Source organism: Strigops habroptila, chromosome 1, assembly GCF_004027225.2.
Source record: "Strigops habroptila isolate Jane chromosome 1, bStrHab1.2.pri, whole genome shotgun sequence".
In the NCBI taxonomy this organism is placed as follows: Eukaryota; Metazoa; Chordata; class Aves; order Psittaciformes; family Psittacidae; genus Strigops; species Strigops habroptila.
Window position 1 is genome coordinate 119,652,110 of NC_044277.2, and position 18,595 is coordinate 119,670,704.

At 36.8% G+C, this 18,595-nt stretch overlaps 1 protein-coding gene across 1 annotated transcript in view; it reads left to right on the top strand.

Annotated features, from left to right (window-relative positions):
* RUNDC3B (RUN domain containing 3B) overlaps nt 1-18,399 on the top strand; it is a 50,654-nt gene extending 32,255 nt beyond the window's left edge. The window contains exons 8-11 of the mRNA XM_030497124.1: nt 334-491; nt 13,228-13,374; nt 13,776-13,891; nt 15,967-18,399. Coding sequence (XP_030352984.1) covers nt 334-491; nt 13,228-13,374; nt 13,776-13,891; nt 15,967-16,112 — 567 coding nt within the window. The 3' untranslated portion in view covers nt 16,113-18,399. The remainder of the gene's footprint in view (nt 1-333; nt 492-13,227; nt 13,375-13,775; nt 13,892-15,966) is intronic.
* Nucleotides 18,400-18,595: the final 196 nt, after the last annotated feature.

The window sequence follows — 18,595 nt, forward strand, 5'->3', positions numbered from 1 at the left end:
TTTTTCTTTGCTATTGGCTGTTCTATGTTGGTTTTGAAAAATGAATTAGTATTTCATGCTGGTGGCATTCCTGTGTCATTGTTCCATCCATTATTCTATTCCTCTGCAGCAATATAAATAAGTACATGATTTTCTTGGTACCTATTAGGAAACATCATACTAACCTTCAGTCAATTTATTAGTCTGTGTAAAGATTAAAAAAACCCCAAACAATCTACAACAAAACCAAAGTAGAACTGTATACATCTTAAACCAAAAAAAATGTGAACGTACATAATGAAGAGGTTTTTTGATAGTGTGTTACTTAAAGCTTTCTAACACTTTTATTTTCAGGGTTACCTTGAAGAATTGGTACGACTCAGAGAAAACCAGCTATCTGAATCTGTCTCACAGAATAAACTGCTGTTACAGAGAATTGAAGATATGGATCTAGCCCATAAAATGGAGAAGGAACAGCTGGAATATATAATTGTGGAACTGCAAGACCAGTTGTAAGTTAGTATAATGGAGAAACATTGTTAGAGCAGTATTACTTAAATTATTTAACTTATTTTACTATACATTACAAAGAACTCTGGTCCTGTGGAAATGAATGAAACTTCTTAAAGGAATTGATGTATTTTAGCTTGCTGCTTTTTTTTTTCCGCCATGACAAGTCTTAAAGTCTTCAGAAATGGCTCCCCTGCTTAAAATAATTCTAAGATTAAATTCAATTTTTTTAAATATGAAATAGCTTACAATAAACTTGCTTAAATTTTTAACACATTTTTATAAATTCTTTATTTTTTATTACTTCCAGCTTGAAGGCTAGCCTTAAAAAAAAAAATATGGAAACAGCTTCCTTTTGAGCACTGTTTTTAAAATGTTAGGCAGGAAAGGATAAAGAAATATTTATTTTGTTTGTATAGATTCTATTTTATTTGTACGTGGCTCAGACACAGTAGAAGTTGATGTGGTAGTCTTAAAAATATTCAAACTAATGAAACAATTTCCTATTCACTGTTTCTTCAATGCAAGAAACAGCAGGAGAAGGCTTAATTTTTTTAATAGCATATGTGACTACTACGATGATAAATATTCAAGTATCTTGTGATCATAAAATCATAGAACAGTTAGGGTTGGAAAGGACCTTAAGATCATCTAGTTCCTTACAGAGTTATCGTCCCGTTCCTGTCAGTTGGATAGGAAGGTACTGTCCTTTTGCAGAGATACTCCCTGGTAATGTCTAAAGACCCAGACAGATGGAAGACCTACTGTGTGGTGACAAGTTGCCATGAGACTGCTATAGTATGCATCTGCAGTAATTGTATGTTCTGTTCATAACAAATATCAATTACCTTACATTTGGGGTAATTTGTGTGTGTCTGAGCCCTGAAGTAAAATGGAAGTCATCTGTGGCCTCTGAAGCAATCCAGGCTTTTCTGTCTTGCAGTAGGTCATTTTATTGCCAGTACTTGGAATGGATTTTATGATACTCCTCAGGAACACAGCATTTGCATTTTATTTATGACAGTTTCAGAGTTGAGGAAGAAGAAAAGATGGTTTTCAAAGTCTTTTTTTTTTTTTCTTTTTCTGATTGCCTGTAAGATTTATTTTGAGAGAGATACCTGTTACTGATTTCTTTTCTGAATTTGCTGGTATAGCTAATGATTCATGTTCTACTTCTTTGGCCTCCCTGATTATTTGGGGGAAGTGGGGGGAAGGTGTGAGCTCATTTAAACCCACTCTGTTACTTGGAATTTTTGAACAGACCTGCTGTTAGTTTATAGCTGAGCTATATGCAATCAGACTGTTCTAAAAAATCTCAGTCTTTGGGATTTGGTTTTTTGTTTGCTGGCTTTCTTATGTAAAGGCTCAAGTGTGGAGCAGTTCCTGTTTTATCTTGACAGTGTGTTCTTATATAGCTGTTTGTGAGACACTGCAGCCAGGAGCTTGGACTATGCTAGATAGTTGGAGTGAGAGGTGTAATTTTGCATTGCTATTGCTGTGAGTATAGTGTGCCTGTGAGATGAACTCCTCCTAAAGTGTGTTAGAAACTTGTAGTTCCTTACTGGGGAGAGAGAAGGGAAGAAATATTGCTACTAGCAAGTTTCTGATTGTCAACACCAGTCATAATTAACATCTTCTAATCATTCTTTCAAAGTTGTTTTCTTGTTTTTTCATTGCTTGTCTTTTATTGTGACCCAGGGTGACCTGGCAGCAGAACACGTTGTATCACTTATGTGTCTGTAATGAGTTTTGGCCAATTGCTTTTTATTGCCCAGCTGTTTTAGAATAGTGTTCACATAATTCCAAATTTTAGTGTTTTGCTCTCCTAGCATTTTGAAGTAGTGAATATGTGCTGTAATCTGTTTGAATTCTTTATCAGCAGGTAAGAGCAAGTTTGGGATTGTAATTCTGCCTGAGGCATACTACATTACTGTTTGTAAAACACTTTGAGATCTGATTTAGGATCATTTGCTGTGTAATGGAAACTATTTTAAATAAACATTCTATATTTCCTTTTTAATGATGCTTTTCTATTCCACTGGCTGTTGTTAAGGTAGCAAGGTCTACCTTTTCAAACTTACGTTGAGTAAGTATTTGTTGATATTTCCAAATGGTATTTCACAGGCATGCAAAATGTTTTACATATAATCTTAATGGATTTTAGGTAACCTACTGAGAAACTTTTCCATATTCACATTAAATAAGGCAGTTTGCTGTAAAGGATGAAATAAATGTGGATATAGAAGATAGGAGAAACTTAGAAGTAATTCTGTTTTACAGCTGCTATGCAAAACTTAATGTTCTACAGTTTTCAGTATTCTTAACTTTGTCTCACAATTTGGAGTATCCAAACCACAATGAACAACAGTGAAGCTGAAACTTTATCATCAAAATAGTTATTCACAAGAGAGTAACGTTTTCTTGTGTGTGTCAATTTAATTGGATTTCTTAGGAATATGCCCACCCATCTGGGGATTGGACATCTCACTTTGCTGGCAGGTGTCTGGTGACAATTGAGTTAGAAAAGTGAAACTGTATTAGACCACCTGATCATCAGTCAGACATGTTTAAACTAATGCACAGCTGATCAAGAAGTTTCAGACTAGGTAGTAGGAAACATTTCTGTATTGAGAGGGTGGTCAGACACTAGAACAGGCTTTCCAGAAATGCCCCATTCTTGTCAGCATTTAAGAGGCATTTGGACAATGCCCTTTATAATATGCGTTAACTTTTGATCAGCCCTGAAGTGATCAGGCAGTTCGACTAGATCATCACTTTAAATCTCTTCCAACTGGAACTATTCCGTTCTGTTCTAAGAACAGCTTGTTCTTTACCACACCTTCAGCGTCTCCAGATGAAGTGATTGCCTACTGATATGCGTCTATTGTGGTAATGACAAGGCATATTGTGGCTTTCATTTGCTTTCTTCAGAAGTGTTTGCTGTCACTGGGACATGTTTTCCCCTGGGATTTGTTGTAGTTGAACATTAGAGGACAATGCTTTTGGCTCCACTCTTCTATAGAAATAGTGCATTTTTACTGTGAGGGTGGGGCGCTTAAAGCCTTAAAGTGGTTAAAATTAACAGCTCTTACATGCTTAAAAATAACAGCTCACAGGGGGACAGTCAAAAGAAGTGTGTCATTCATGGCATGTCTAACTGAAGAAAACAGTTTGAATTCCATTAACATTCAAAATGTGATGGGAGAGGGATCCCAAATCATCAAGGAACTGTGTGCTGGAGTATTCAAAACTCACGAAGGCAGACATTTCTTTGTTCTCTAAGGGCCTGCAAAGAATATTCAACGTCTCTTGGGGCAGTGAGACATTTGATCGCGCACCCCATCGGTAAAAAACTATAAGCACTTCCCCAATGTAGGGATATTTATTTATTTATAAATTCTATACAGGTACTACTGTACTCATATATTATGTACATTACAAAACATACACAAGAATAGAAATTAAAAAGGGTGAGACAAAGATGAAGTAAACACTTTTTTTTCATTAACAGTACAAAAAGTATTTTCTTCCCATACCCTGAAGGATTGTCGTATGCACCCACTTTGGAGACAACTGCCTTGAAGTTAGCTCAGGTGAAGTGACTGGGTAAAATCTGGAACTGTTTGCCCAGAACATCCTTGTGTCAAACTCCACCACAGCTTAAACTGGCTTTTTTCCCCCCTTAGAGTGATTCTTACTCTTTCTTTTGCCTTACACACTACCTGTGTCTATGGGAAACTCTGCTGATCTTTGTTACTTTAAAGTTTAGATTCTGCATCTGAAATTGATATTTATATATGTTAAATGTTGATGTATGTTTACAAGAGACAGCCTATCAATTTTCTGAATACTGAGTCATCTCCTGCGTAGTGACTGACTGATGTTATAAAAGCTAATCACTGTAACGTAATGTGTCCCAACATGAGTTTCCTTATAAGGTATTTTTCAGCTTTTCAGACAGGAGTGTCTGGTGTAAGATGGTAAAGTCCCTTTGTCCCAACTAGTGCAATAGTTTAATATTTTATTTTTATTTCATTTATCACATGTATTGAAAATTTATTTCTTAAATTCAGTGGCTATACTATATTTTATGCTGCTCTGTTTGTTATCTCCCTCTGCTGTTCCTTCCTATATCCCTGTCTTGTCCTGGTGTTGTGTGGAGGAAAGAAAAGTCAAGAAAACTCTTCTGTGTTTGGAATTCTCTCTTTGGTTATGGCACAAATAAGACTCAAATTAAATTGCAGGGACACTCATGTCTTACATTGTATTAAGCTTGTCTGTGTAATTAAGAATTTTTTGTATGTTTTAGCAAATCTTAAAGCTAGATTTATTTGTCTGGCTGTTACTTCAGAATTGGTCAGTCTTCTCAAGCCTCAAACATTGCTTGTAGTTCATTCTTCATATTTTAATATAGCTGTCTAATAGATCCAGCAGTACTGCAGTTCCTGTCTGGATAATACAGATGTCTTTGTAATCACGGGAAATGACAGTTTAGTTGCAACCCTGAGAGACTGTTTGTTTCTGTGACACTTTAATTACAGCAAGTGTTCTGTGTATGTTTCCACTCGTGAGTTGTACACAGCCTGTCACTTACACCTTACTCTTTCCCAGGCATTGACTGTTGGAATATTCTGTCCACACACCTATTTTCCCTATGTTAGCACTGCATTGAGGTCAGGCTAATGTATCCTGCCTTCCAGAGAAGTAAAACTTTCAGTGTGGGTTGCTGAGCTTTGTAATCCTCGCTCAAAACCAAAATCATCTAGAGAAATAGGGAAGCTGGATCACATTTTTAGCATTCTTACCTTCTTTTTCAGATAGTTCTCTTGTAAGACTTTTTTTTTTTTTTCCTCTTAAGAAACTGAATTCCTCAACTGCATAAGTACATTAAATCCAATTTGTTGTAGCTGCTTTATTTTCTCACTGAAAGGAAGTGGGAGATTAAAATTTAATCTCTGGTCTTGGCGATTTTCTTTCCTAGAATGTAAAAGCTGAGAATGCCAATCCTTCTTTCCTTTTAAAGCTTTCATGGATCTTTGCTATCAAACCGTAATTCACATTAGCTATGTTTTTATTTGTAATGCTTCCTGTAAATCCTCTATCTCCCTCAAGTTTGCAGCAGCAGTTTTAAATCCTCAGGACTGCAGTCTGGTCTGTTTTCAGCTCCTTTTCTCAACTTGTCTGCACTTTTTTTGTTTTTCCTTTAACAGTGTAGAAAATACAGTGCAGCTTTTGACAGATGGTAAAACTTTTGTTTAGGCAGTGTTTTGGATTTTGGTTTTGTGGAATTCTTTCTTTTGAAGTTTGCTGCAATACTGTGCCCCTGTTCTGTTGACAAAGGTGTGGATAGTCAGCAGGAAGGGAAGTCCTGTTTTCAGTGCAGTGGAAATCTGTGGAGTAGTGGGAGCTTTCTCTTTGCGTAAAGATATAGCTAAGAAAAGTTCACCTCGGCATTGTACATGGGCAGACTCCCGCAATTCAGAGTAGAGCGTACAGAGTGAGGCACAGCAAAGAAATATGGAAAACTAAACAAAATTGCAACCATGCCTCCAACATGATGGAGGACATGCTATTCTTAGAATCCAGAGGGACTGCATGGCTTTATTGTGCAACAGGAAGCCAAACATTTCTGAATAGCAGCCTGAAGGACATACTTTGCAAAATGCAGTAGATAGAAAGGGATTTATTTTTAAACCCTCATATTTTAATATCTTATTCTGAACTTTTAGAAAAGGGGCTTAAAAGTTTTATATTAAAGTAAAATTTAAATTTTAAAATACTTAAAAGCTTTTGAAATTATCAGGGTCTTCATGGACGAGATGTGTTGGTCTATCTAGAGCAAAATGGTGGCTGACACCAAAATGAAAAATACTAGTTTTTGTAAGGAGTTTCTCCCCTCTGGTCTGTCTTTTCTTCCCCCTCTCCCCCACTCCCTTTTCTGTCTCCTCCTCCTACTCCCAGTAGATTAGAGAATTGTAGGGACCATTTTGCATACCTAATGACATTAGCATGGCAGTGTCCCCTTCTCTGAATCTATAATGTGTGATGCTAGAACCCATTTTCTTAGTGGCATCCTTTCTCTTTTCTCCCATAGCGACACTTCTGTGAACGAAGGCATTGCATAGAAGTAGCAAACACAAAAATTTTAAGTTACTTGGACATTAGTACTTAATGCATTCCAGATTCCAGAATTTTTATGAATGTAGAATTATAAGTTTGGGAGCAGGGGTAAGTAAGGCCTTTCAAAATAATAATGAGTATTGAACCTTTGAGGGCCTCAGTGCAATGCAGCATCTGTTCTGCGGCACAACTAGTACCGTTACTGTGACACATGAAGATCTGTTAGCCAGTCCAAAATAGTAAGAAAATGTGGTACGATAGGACATACTTGCTTTTTCTCACTGCAGCAGCTGCCTTTAGAAAGTCTGCTGGGATTTTACTGCTCTGGCATCTAATTTGGGGAATACTGTGTCTGTGCACAGGGCACAAACCTGAGAGAGGTGGTACATTGCAGCATCAAAATCTACTGGTAAGTAACTAATTTTCATACCTGCTGATCTAATTTCTCTAAGTCCAATGACATACCAGTCCAGACAACTCACTGTCTTGCTACAGCACTGACAGTTTGAGAGTTCCCTTTTATTTTAGAGTTGCTCTTACAGATTTTAGTTATATTCATGTATGCTGTCAATTTCAGTTTGCATTCCATATTTTCTGTCCTAAACAAAGGTTTTTAAAGCTTGTTCTTTGTTCTTTCTTATTCAAATGTTTTTATTTTTTTAAGCTTTTATTTTCACTTTTACTTTTCACTACTCAGGTAGTTCTTGAACTGGAGCATTCATCTGATATAATTCCCTTTCTTAGGGAATTAGTCTGTTTGGTTTATTTCCCGTCTTCATCTGCTGGTAGGAGGGCAAATTGCCAACTGGACTGGCATTTTCTGGATTTGGAGAAATTAAACTTGCAGGTAAGAAGTTACGGGTTTTTCATAGGTATAACTGGAAACAGAACTTACATTTTATTGAAAAAAAAAAAAAATCTGTGTAAATGGGTCTTTCAGAATAGGCTTCCGATGGCATGAATCTGGATTTGATCCAGGGGAAATTGGAAATCCAGTCTAGCTGAAATGAGACAGGAAATTCTATGTGGTTACCAAGATAAGGCTTTTCCATTTTAGCTTGGACTAAATGTGAGACGAATTTTTACTTACTTATTTATTAAATTCCCAGATGTAATATAGTTACGGCATAGTAAGTGACCAAAGATAATCACCTTTGTGTCATTCTGTTTTGCACACAGGAATGAGTGAATCAAGCCAGGTCACTCTTTCAAGATGCAGAAGGCTTAGATGTGTTAATTCAAAGGAGTAATTTCTTATCCTTTTGAGAGGTCGCTGAGCTGCCCAAAGCAATGCTAGTGCAAACCTTATATATTACATTAAAAAAAAAAAAAAGAGCTGCTTTAAAAAAAGAAACAAAAAAATTCACCATTTCAGTGATCCATTTTGAGGGTGGCTCCTCTGTGATTGTACCAGGACAACTGTAAGGGCAGCATACTGCGGAGCAGGGATGGAAATGAGCAGTAATTTGTCAATTGCATTTTATTATGTGTACCATACATCATGATATTCTGCTTATGCTTAATAAATAACCCTAAAATAATAAATCATGGAATAAACAACTCAAAATAATAAAAGTTGAGGAAATGGGCAAGTAAATATTCTGTAGAGTACATGACAAAGGCAGGCCGGGTGAACACTAGTGGAGAAGGGTGTTATCAAGAGACTTCACCAATCTCACTTTTCCCTGCTTCTTAAATATGCAATTAAAGGACTGGAAGTCAAAAGCGCCCAGAGACGTTTCTGGGAATAGCTGTGTAAACCTGATGTTAATACTCTGGCTGTTGCTGTTATTCTTGAATAAAAGTAAGCAAATTTACAGGCCTGGAGGGAGCATATATATCTGCACTTCAAGCAGACACTTAGCCCTAACTCGGGAGTATGTTAGTGTTGATTAGTTAATGAATCATCAGTATTCTGTTGTAATAGGTAGGAATTCATTAGCAGGATGTTTTTACTGAATACTTTTCATTGTTTTCTAAAAGGAGCTCAACTTACATAGCGGTTCCTGATGTAGAGAACAAAAAATGTAGATGCAAGCCACATACTTGTTAGTTTTTAATGTATTCTAGTACTGAGATGATGTTCTCATCTCTTTTGCTGCCCCCCCCTTTTTTTTTTTCTAATAAGTTACTAGTTACAGTAGCATTTTGAATTTGTGTGGAGTTTTTTCTTTGTTTAGACATTTAAAAAAACCCCACAATTTAAATGTCATAACCTTAACACCTGGGCTAACATGGTGAGACTGTGCGCATTGTAATTCTCTTATATAAGATGATTTTATTTCTGCAGATCATAGAAGAGAACTTGTGCTACTTTTTGCCAACATGATTATAAAGAGATGGAAATTATTGTAGGTAGAGAAGATAGCAGTTAGTGGATGGAGGGGCAGGGAGAAGTTCACAGGCTTTCAGACAACAAAGATTTTTTTTCATGCCTAGATTAGCTGAGGTACCAGAAACCAATTTAACACCCCTACTCTCAAAACATTCTTACATATGCTCCCTGCTCTGCACAAAACTTTCTGTACTTCTCAGTCTCACTGTGTCAGTTCAGGATACCCTATTCGGCCATGTCTCACATGCTGCCTTTCTTCCATTCTACAATTAATCATACAGTCTCTAACTAAGATCCACCATATTCTCCATGTACCAACTACCTTCCTGAGATTATTACATTTAGAAGTCATTGTTTTTATCTTCTTTCTGGCTTTCAAGTTTTCTATTTCCAGTCTAAAGTCAAGGAGTTAACAGCTTGTTGTGTTTGCTTGTTTTAACTCAAACTTGATGGCATTTCTTTCTTTTTTAACTTCTCTCTATAGTAAACCCTTTTCTCTCTCTTACTTTTCCACTTCCCTTTTTGGAATATCCTTGCTTTTACTCCTCTGTTAAATGGCTTAACATATGGTATACAAACCTTATCTTGCATCATCCTTAAACCATCACAGCTACAAAAACCCCAGAACAATATTTAACTAAATTTTATTTTAAAACAGAACTGCATTATTGTGATTTTCAGTATTAGTCTTATGATGTATTCTGGATTTTGTTCCATATAAATTATACTTATAAGTTATGAGGTAACATCCTTCATCAAACCTAGGCTTTGAGTCTCGGTCTGCATGTGTTAAGGTAACTCTGATTTTCAGTTGGTGTTTCTCACCAGCAGTTCGTTCTCAGGAACAGAGGCAATAGAACAAACTGTGTTTGTACATCGGCCATTCCAGTTCACTATGTTTTACTACAGACCAGCATTTTACATAGAAGTTTGCACGTTACGCTACGCTATTTTTATGTGTACTTTTGGTAACACTTTTGAGTCATAGCTCAAAGAGTTCAGTAGTTCCCTTTATGTGTGCGTAAATAAGAGAAAATACTCTTTACATTTTATTCTTGAATATTTTGTGAAATTTGTAAATTTCACAAATACCCTATTTCCCATTTGTACCTCCCCACCAATTCTTTGTTTCTTATTTTTGCTCTATAAAGACTTTATTCTAATTTTTCCTTTGAATGATTTTATATGCCAAACTTATTTTGCTATACTAGCAGATAAATAAGTTTATTAATAGTAGTCTTCTTCTTCTGGTTAAACAGCCTGACAGCAAACATCTAGAGGAAAGCTCATAATCTTCAGGGCAATCATTGTGATCATTAAGGAAAAGTCCTGCTTCAAACCCCACACTGTCACAGCCTAGAGATGACCAGCACTGGTTACAGTGTTTGCATTCTGAGGAACAAGAGTCCTACTGTAGAAATTCAGTCTGCCTTGGATAAAATGAATTGTTGTCTTTTGAGAGCTTTTAGCTGCTAGAAAGAGCTCCTCTTTCCTGTCTGACTAAGCAGGACAGCACTCAATTATCTTGTGCAGCATTTTTTCCACACTGAGTGTTTTGAAATTTGTATGCTTGTTTTTCATTAAAACTTGATCATATTTCCTTCCTTTTGAACTCCTTTCTATAGTAAGTGCTTTTGCCTCCATTTCTTTTCCTTTTCACAATTTTAAATATTTGTAGCAGGATCATTTTTGCCACATGGTGATTAAGATTGCGTGAATGATGTACGCCTTGTAGATGCTGCACTTAGGGACATGGTTTTGTTGGAGGACTTGGCAGTGCTGGGTTAACGGTTGGACTCTATGATCTTAAAGGCCTTTTCCAACCTGAACAAGTCTGGTTTTGATTGTGATTTTTGATTATGATTCTGTGCAGTTTAATACTTTGTTAAAGTAAGTCTGGTTAATATGCATAAACTGATGCTGCCTTTGTTTGTCTTGGGAGAATTGCTGTTTGCAAGCAGCGCCTTTAATAAGTCTTTGCTGCAGTGGAATCTTGTGATACTTTACAAATGGCTGCAGGAGGGCAAACAGCTAAATAATCTACAAGGCTGATAAAATAGGTGGTAACTACCAGCACCTGCTGTGAATATTTTTGTCTAACTTTCTATTGTCTATTCTAGTATTTTATTTTTTTATATACTGAATGCTGTGTTTGGACTGATTTTATATGTTCAAAGTTAGTTTTACATATTTTTAAATATTCAAAATAAAAGCATAAAAGTTTTAAGAGGAGAATAGTTACTTCTGTATCCTACTTAATGCATGGTTTTCTTCCTGAGCATGGTGGAGTGCTTTAAGTATTGATCCGCTCAAACTGTCTTCAAATGTTATGCTAAAATCTCTGGAGCAGTTTGGCTAGTCTTTGCTTCAGAACTTTTTTTTCTACACAGAAAGGCTGAAATTCCAGGTTACTATAGCATAAAGATTTGTGGGAATATCCTCAATATAGAAACCTATGTAAAATGCCAAAATGCCACTATTAGCAACTTGTCTGTAGATGTGTGGGGTTTTTATCTTCGCTCAGCATGTTTATTTCATAGTAACTTAACACTGCTGCTGAATTGTGTGGTCATAACAAACAGGAGTTGTCCAAACAGGAATTTACACATAGGTGTTATAAATATATGAATTTGCATTTAGTTACAGTTGCTAATACAGTTGCTAATACAAACTGTTCTGTGACAAAATTTCTATGAAAGCATACAAGAAGTCTTCCTGAATAAGGTGGTGATGCAGTGTAACTGGCTAACATCGTAAGAACTTGCTAGGTCACTGTTCCAGATTCCTTCAATCAGCAAGCCTTTAATACACCTTTAATGCTTGATGTACCCCCATGGGATTAGGGGCATTACATGGGGAAGTGAATACCATACAAGATACTTAAAATTATTGAGAGCTTTGGGTTACCAAACTGCTTATTCCTCTGGACCCCTTAGAGAGGAGTGGAGGGGGGAGATTCCTGGGTACAAAAGTTGATTTTTTTTTTTTTTTTTTTTTTTTTTTACTTTCATGAACACTGGGGAGATTTGTCATCTTGAGAAAAGTTCCTTGAAAACAGTTTTGTTCACTGTGGTGCTTCACCACCTCCTCTTGCAAAATTGCTGTGTATCCGTCTCCTTTCCCAAACTCAGCTACTAAAAATTCCTTGCTGAACTCAGTATTGTCTTACCTTGTTTTGTGGGGAATTTTAGCTCTTTGGGTGCTGTTACGTGCCCTTACTGAGGTTCTTGTCTAAACAGTTCAAATACCAGCAGAATAAAAACTGCATTGTAAAAACACACCTGTAGACAATGTTATTTGTTATTTCACATCAATGCATGTGTAGTTATTTAATTTGCTACACAGTTTGGCATTTCAGAGAACAGCATGGCATTTGGCTTTGACCTCCTGAGTAAATGTGGTGCGGAGATATGTAACATTAGCTATTTGCTTTGGACCAGAGATAGTGAAACTTGTAAAGCAGCATTTTACGATTGCCTAGTATTTCATGGACTGGAAGATTTATGGGTTAACAATAAATATTACTTTTGTTTCCAGAGTTATTCTACAGCAGTATAAGGGTAGGTTGGAGGTTGCCTTGTACTATTGGAAAAAGGCTGATCTTGTCTTAGAGCCTGCACCATGTACTTTCCATATTTCTGTATGACTTGTGGCAGATGATTTCCAATATTGGCATATTAGCTTCCTCATTTCCAGAATTTTAGGAAACTGGTCTGCTTCATGGGAATATGAGGCAAAACTTATTTCGGACATGTAAGGTATTCAGTTAACATATTGTCTGTAATTTAAAACTTAAGTTACTAGAAACTGTAGGGTGGTAGAAAACAGAATAACTGTATCTTATATTTTACCTGGAAGCATATAATGGAATTAACATGTCTGGGGTTTTGTTCATTCTGCCAAAGTATTGGGGGTGGGAGGCTGTGAGGTTGTGGTCAAACTGCAAAAAGAATGGAGTGGGGGGAAGGACATCATGTTCCCATAGTTGGTTTGTGAAATATTCGGCTTGTTAATTACCATCATGCTGGCAGAAAGAATTTTTAGAATGCAATTGCTTTTTTATTGTTTTTGCAGAAAGATTTTAATTTCAACTTTCTTTCCTACATGTGTCTAATAGGTTTGTAAGTTGCTTCCCCTAGGAAAAATGAACAGCTAAAATTGCTTTCTGTTGGTCACTCGAAGTGGAACATCAGCTTAGTCAGGACTATTTGTCCTATTTTTCTTTCTGTACCTTATGGAATTGCATTTATTAGACTGAGATTTACTGCTTTTTGTATTCACAGAACTGTGCTAAAGAATAATGACTTGAGGTCAAGACAAGAATTAACTACTCACCTCACCAATCAGTGGCCTTCCCCAGGAGCTCTGGATGTCAATGCTGTTGCCTTGGACACCCTACTCTATAGAAAGCACAATCAACAATGGGATGAGTAAGTTGAATATTTATTTTGATTCGCCTTTAGAGGAATAGGGAAAACTCAAAATTATACATTTCCCTTAGCATACTCTGAAATGTATCCTATTGGAACTACCTGTTACAATATACAAGGATCAGTTGGCAGGAAAAAAACCCAAAACAGTTTCTGTTGCTTGCCGCAAAAATTTCCTTCCTTTAAATTAATTTGGAGGAAAAAAACCCAAAAAAACCTCACAAATAAACAAAAAAGATATAATTGCTTTAGGAAGAAAACAGAAAGAGACGGTGTCTTTAAGAGAAGAGAGATTAACTGCCTAGTTTGTTTTGATTAAAACCAACAACTTTTAAAGGAGAAATGAGGCTATCTAGTTAGATCCTTAAATGTGTTTCTATTAAATATTACTTTATTTGCAGGAAAAGTTTTCAAAGTCTGGACCAACTTTCGGCAGAAGTTAGTCTTTTCCAGTCCTCTCTGGACCCAGGTCACTCACAGGATGGGAAGCAGGATGGAATGAACTTGTTACATGAAGGTACAGAGCCAGTCTAGTGGCTTCCTTTAATTCTGTTCTTCATAGTTCTGATCTTCAGTCCCTGTGAGATGATTTTCAGTGTGAACAAACTGTGCATTGAACAGCGTGTGTTTTTATTGTTTGGAAGTTTTTTCAGTTTCCCTAAGGACTACACTTCAAGTAAGTTTGGATTTATGAAGATGCTCCCCCCCAATAATTTTAAGACTTCATGCTGTATTTGAAGCTAAACTTCAAGTACATTGCATATCTTCCTTCTCCATCACAGAAGCAGAGACAGCTCAGCTACAAGGAGGATCTTCTGTTGTCTTTCTGCTCTAACGCACACAAATCTTTTGAGTTCCTTAAGTTTCCTTTTCTGTTTCTTAAAATAAAGATTAAAGGCACTGGATTTGTAACTGCCACTGTCATTCCTACATCTTGCATTCAACATTTATCTGTGGAGATGCCGCTTGACAGTGTTTCTAGTAAAATGGAGAGAGGACCATGAGAGTATATAAATGTAACACACACATCCCTTTTAAAAACCTTATCAAAGTTCAGCTGCTCCATCTAGTGGGCAAATGTGAAAAGCAGAAAAATGCTGGAAGACTTCAGAAACAGTAGGATTTTGGGTACAGAACCCAAAATCGTTTCTGTTAAAAACCCTTTCTGTTATCAAATGTTAACTTTAAATAGACTTGACAATACAGGAGCTTAAGAGTTCATAACTGTAACTTTAAAATATCAGCATTTAAAATTTAGAGCTTTTTTAAAAAACTAAACAGTCTTAAAATCTAAATTATTTCGGGTGAGCTTAGAGAAAGTGAAGTACAATCAGCATGGCTATTGTGATGAGAGTTCTTGTGCAGATCTACTTTCAACTGATTTTTTGCAATATTAACCTTTGAAGTTATGCTTTGTTTTATTTTCTGTGAATGTGGCAAAACCACTGATAATAGTTTAGGGTTTTTAAAGGTAGAGTAACATCTCAATTCTAAATTAGTGGGGTTCAGTACCTAAGCTTTAATATATGTTTGTAAGACACAGCATGTGATCCTGCTGTTAAAATACCTCTGGTCTAACTCTCAGTACTATTAAGCCCACTCATGTAGTCAGATTTTTAGTTTCATGCTCGTTGAAATCGAGGGCTGTGCCCAATGCTCTTGATCTATTTTGTGCAGGTTGGTTTGTTTGGTTTTTTTCCTTGTATCCTTCTAATAAGTAAAACTTTCCTGTCAAGAACAGGGGACACAATTTTACGAAATGCTGCTTTATAGATGTGATTTAAAAAAATTCCGGTATACTGGCTCATCGATAGAATCTGACTGTGACTTTTTTAAGTTCATTTTAATCTCTAGTTTTAAGGTGATCTTTTCTATTCTGTAGGTGAGCCAGGAGGATGAAATAGGGAGATGCCGGTAGACCAAATTCTTTCTAATGTGATTCATTAGCGGAGTTGGCACAAAATAACTTAAATGGATATTCTGAGAAGGGAAGACATAAAATAAATAGAGAAATTGTCCAGTGCAGACTTACACCTAATTGGTATGTTTCATGTTAACTCTCAAGCGTATTTCAATGACAGGGCAGATACCTGCACTGCCATTCCTGCCCTGTAGGGCTTTTTCCAAGTGGTCGGAGCCTAATGCACTTTAAATCACCAACGTTTAAAAAAAAAAAAATGTTTATTTTTAAAGAAACATATCCTGATTCCAGTTAATTCTACTCCTTTATGAGAAATTTAAAATTAGGTCTTTTGTACTGACATGTTAGGAAGGTCACTTCAATCTCTATATAATGTATTTGGTGCTTGAATTAGACCCTTCTCTTCACCATGTGATCTGTGGAGCCTCTGAATCTCGTTCTGCAGGAGGCTGACCTCAGGTGGGGGGGTCTCTGCCACCTGGGCAGGGAAGGTGTGGCATAAACTGCATGTCTTCCTAATGGCATTTATGAAGTATGTGTGTGCTGAAGCAGTAATATACAATTCATAATAATGTAGGTGGACCAGTTTTTTCTATTCCCACATTATTTTTTGTGGTCAGATCATCTCGTGCTGTACAAATCATTAGCTTAATTCTTATTTTTCTTAACAGGGAAGGAAGACACTCCATCATTGCTTGGTCTTTGTGGCTCTCTTACATCAGTAGCAAGCTACAAATCTCTCACAAGTCTGAAATCGAGTGAATATCTTGCAAGTCCCACAACAGAGATGACAAGTCCAGGCTTAACTCCATCATGAGATACACACAAGAAGGAAGAGCTTTGTGTTGTATGCATTTGGTTTATGTTCCATAAAATGACTTGCAGTGAAAACTGCTGGTTCTGAGTTAACATATAAGCTGCTTTATTTTTTTCTTTCCATGGTTACCTATTTAATTATCAAATTCTGTCAGTTTTCATTCACTTTTTTTTCCAGCAGAGGACTTTTCAGATTTTCTACTTTACTCTTGAGTTATTTAAAGCTTTTGGTCAGGTACAGGACATATAATCTGATGCTTATGACTGTTTTTTAAATAAAACAGTTGGAAATCAGTCCCCTACTTACTGCCAAGTCCTTTGTTTCTCCTTGCAATGGCCTGGCCCTACTCTAGCCACGGTGCTTCTCTGCAGTGCTTTAAATATCTACCAACTCTTGCAGAATAGACAGGGGATCCTAAACACCAGGCTTTGTAGGCAAATCTTTTACCTAAAAATCCAGCTTTCCATCTCTGTATGTTGCGTAGGTCCTCAGATAGCTTGTTTAACCTAACAACAGCTCTTCTCAAGTTCACTCAGTGCTAGACTTTGCATTCCTGTAGCATCGTGGCACTTAGGAGATGTCCGAATCGCACTGAGGAAGCAACACTGAAACACTAATTCTTGAAGTTGCATGTGAATAACAAATGTAAGTTGATCATATAAATGAGGCATACTTCACAATTCACAAATGTTGAGGAAACTCACTAAATGCTTTTGAGTGACTCGAGTTAAAGATAATCAAACATCATATAAGAAATTTCTTGGTTTATTTGCCTTGCTGGAAAGATGGGGACTACAGATAGCGGGGTTAGCACCTTGGAAGTTTGGACTTTGCGTTTATTGGCAAGGTCCCAAGGAGAGTAGAAAAGGGGGAACAAAGAGAATGTAATGACAGTATTCTCATGTTAAAGATTTTTCTCATTCCTGTAGTAGTGCAATAGGTATTTTTCTTGATTGGGTAACACGGCAGAACCTCCTTAAGTCAGTTTTTTCAAATGACTTGCCATTGGTTTCAATTATTGATGGGGTGGGGGGAGCAAACAGGGAGACATTTTTTTAAATGGACCTAACTTCCCAGATTACCCTACAGCTTAAAAGTTTGCAAATTAATTTTTGACTTGCAAACTGTATTCTTAATTCTTTGTAAGATACAATGGATCCTTTCACTATGGATTTTGCTAATCAAGTAATGCTTATCAGTACGGTTAGTAACTTTTTAAACTGAACTTCAATGCATGTAAGTACGTTGTATTTATAAGTGCTAGGGAAAATGCTTTTTTTGTGCCAAAGAAGTTTCATAAATTGTTTACATGAGTAGCTGCAATACAGGACAGATTTTTAATTATGGCTTACTCTTAGGTGTTTACAGTCCGTCACTACACTCCGTATGGTTTTAGTTGATTTGCCTCTTGTAACGGTACCTTGGCACTACTACTGTGATCTGGTCATCTCGGCGTGGGCTTGAAAGAGGACTCATTCTTACCTTTACTAGAACTATAGGACATGTTCAGCCTGTGTAGGTGTGAGGCTCCGCACCTCTGGGTCTCAGGGCACTGTTGGATTTAGCTGGAGGAGGTTCAAGAGACATCTCAACTCTCTAGTCCACAGTGCTGGAGGTCGCAGCAGCCATTGTGGTGGGATAAACCACGACTGGTGCCATTTCAGTGCAGCTTTTTAAAGCAGCTTGGCAAAATCCACCAAACCTTGTCTTTCAAGCTGTCACATACCCACCCGGTTAATTTCTCTATACTCAACTGTGACCATTAAATCCTTTCATACACTGTCAGAATGTCCATTACCTCATGTAACTCTTGGGGCTTTGTTATCACATTAAGCACCTGTTCTTCCATGGCAGAGTAACGTTATTAAATGCCAATTTGTAAACTAGAGATGCATTTTTACTACTAACACAGTGAGGGAATCCACATTCCACGAGTTAACGTTCTGCATCAAGGTACAGTGATTTGATCGGTCTTGTTCACTGTTCAACACTTCTCCCACTGTGTCAGCATTTTGGAGGGAGCTATGATCATGATCTTCAGTCATGTTTGCTGATGGCTCTTTTCTTGGAGCTACTGGTGTAAAATTCATGTGTCATTTAACTGGAGTCTTTTATGTAGTTCCTGGGTGTCATTTGTGCATGGGAAATCAGTTAGTGTGTGTCTTTCTCAGTTTGAACATGAATCATTTTTTAAAAAGATTGGAAAAAATGCCAAAACTGTATGTTTTGTTGCCTTGACGTTCCATGAATGTTGCATGTAAATTAAACATTTTTGTATCATCGCTGATTACTGGGTTTTGTTTGGTCTTATTTTAACTTTGTGTGATTAAAACAAACGACAGTATGACTAACCTTCTAGCAAATTCTATCTATCTTGCACAACAAGGAACTTTGGGTTTGCTGCTGTGTGTCATTCAGTGTGATCCAAAACCTGCTGTTAATGCTGGCTTTCTCTTGGGCCTTATTTTGAGCTTTGAGTATAA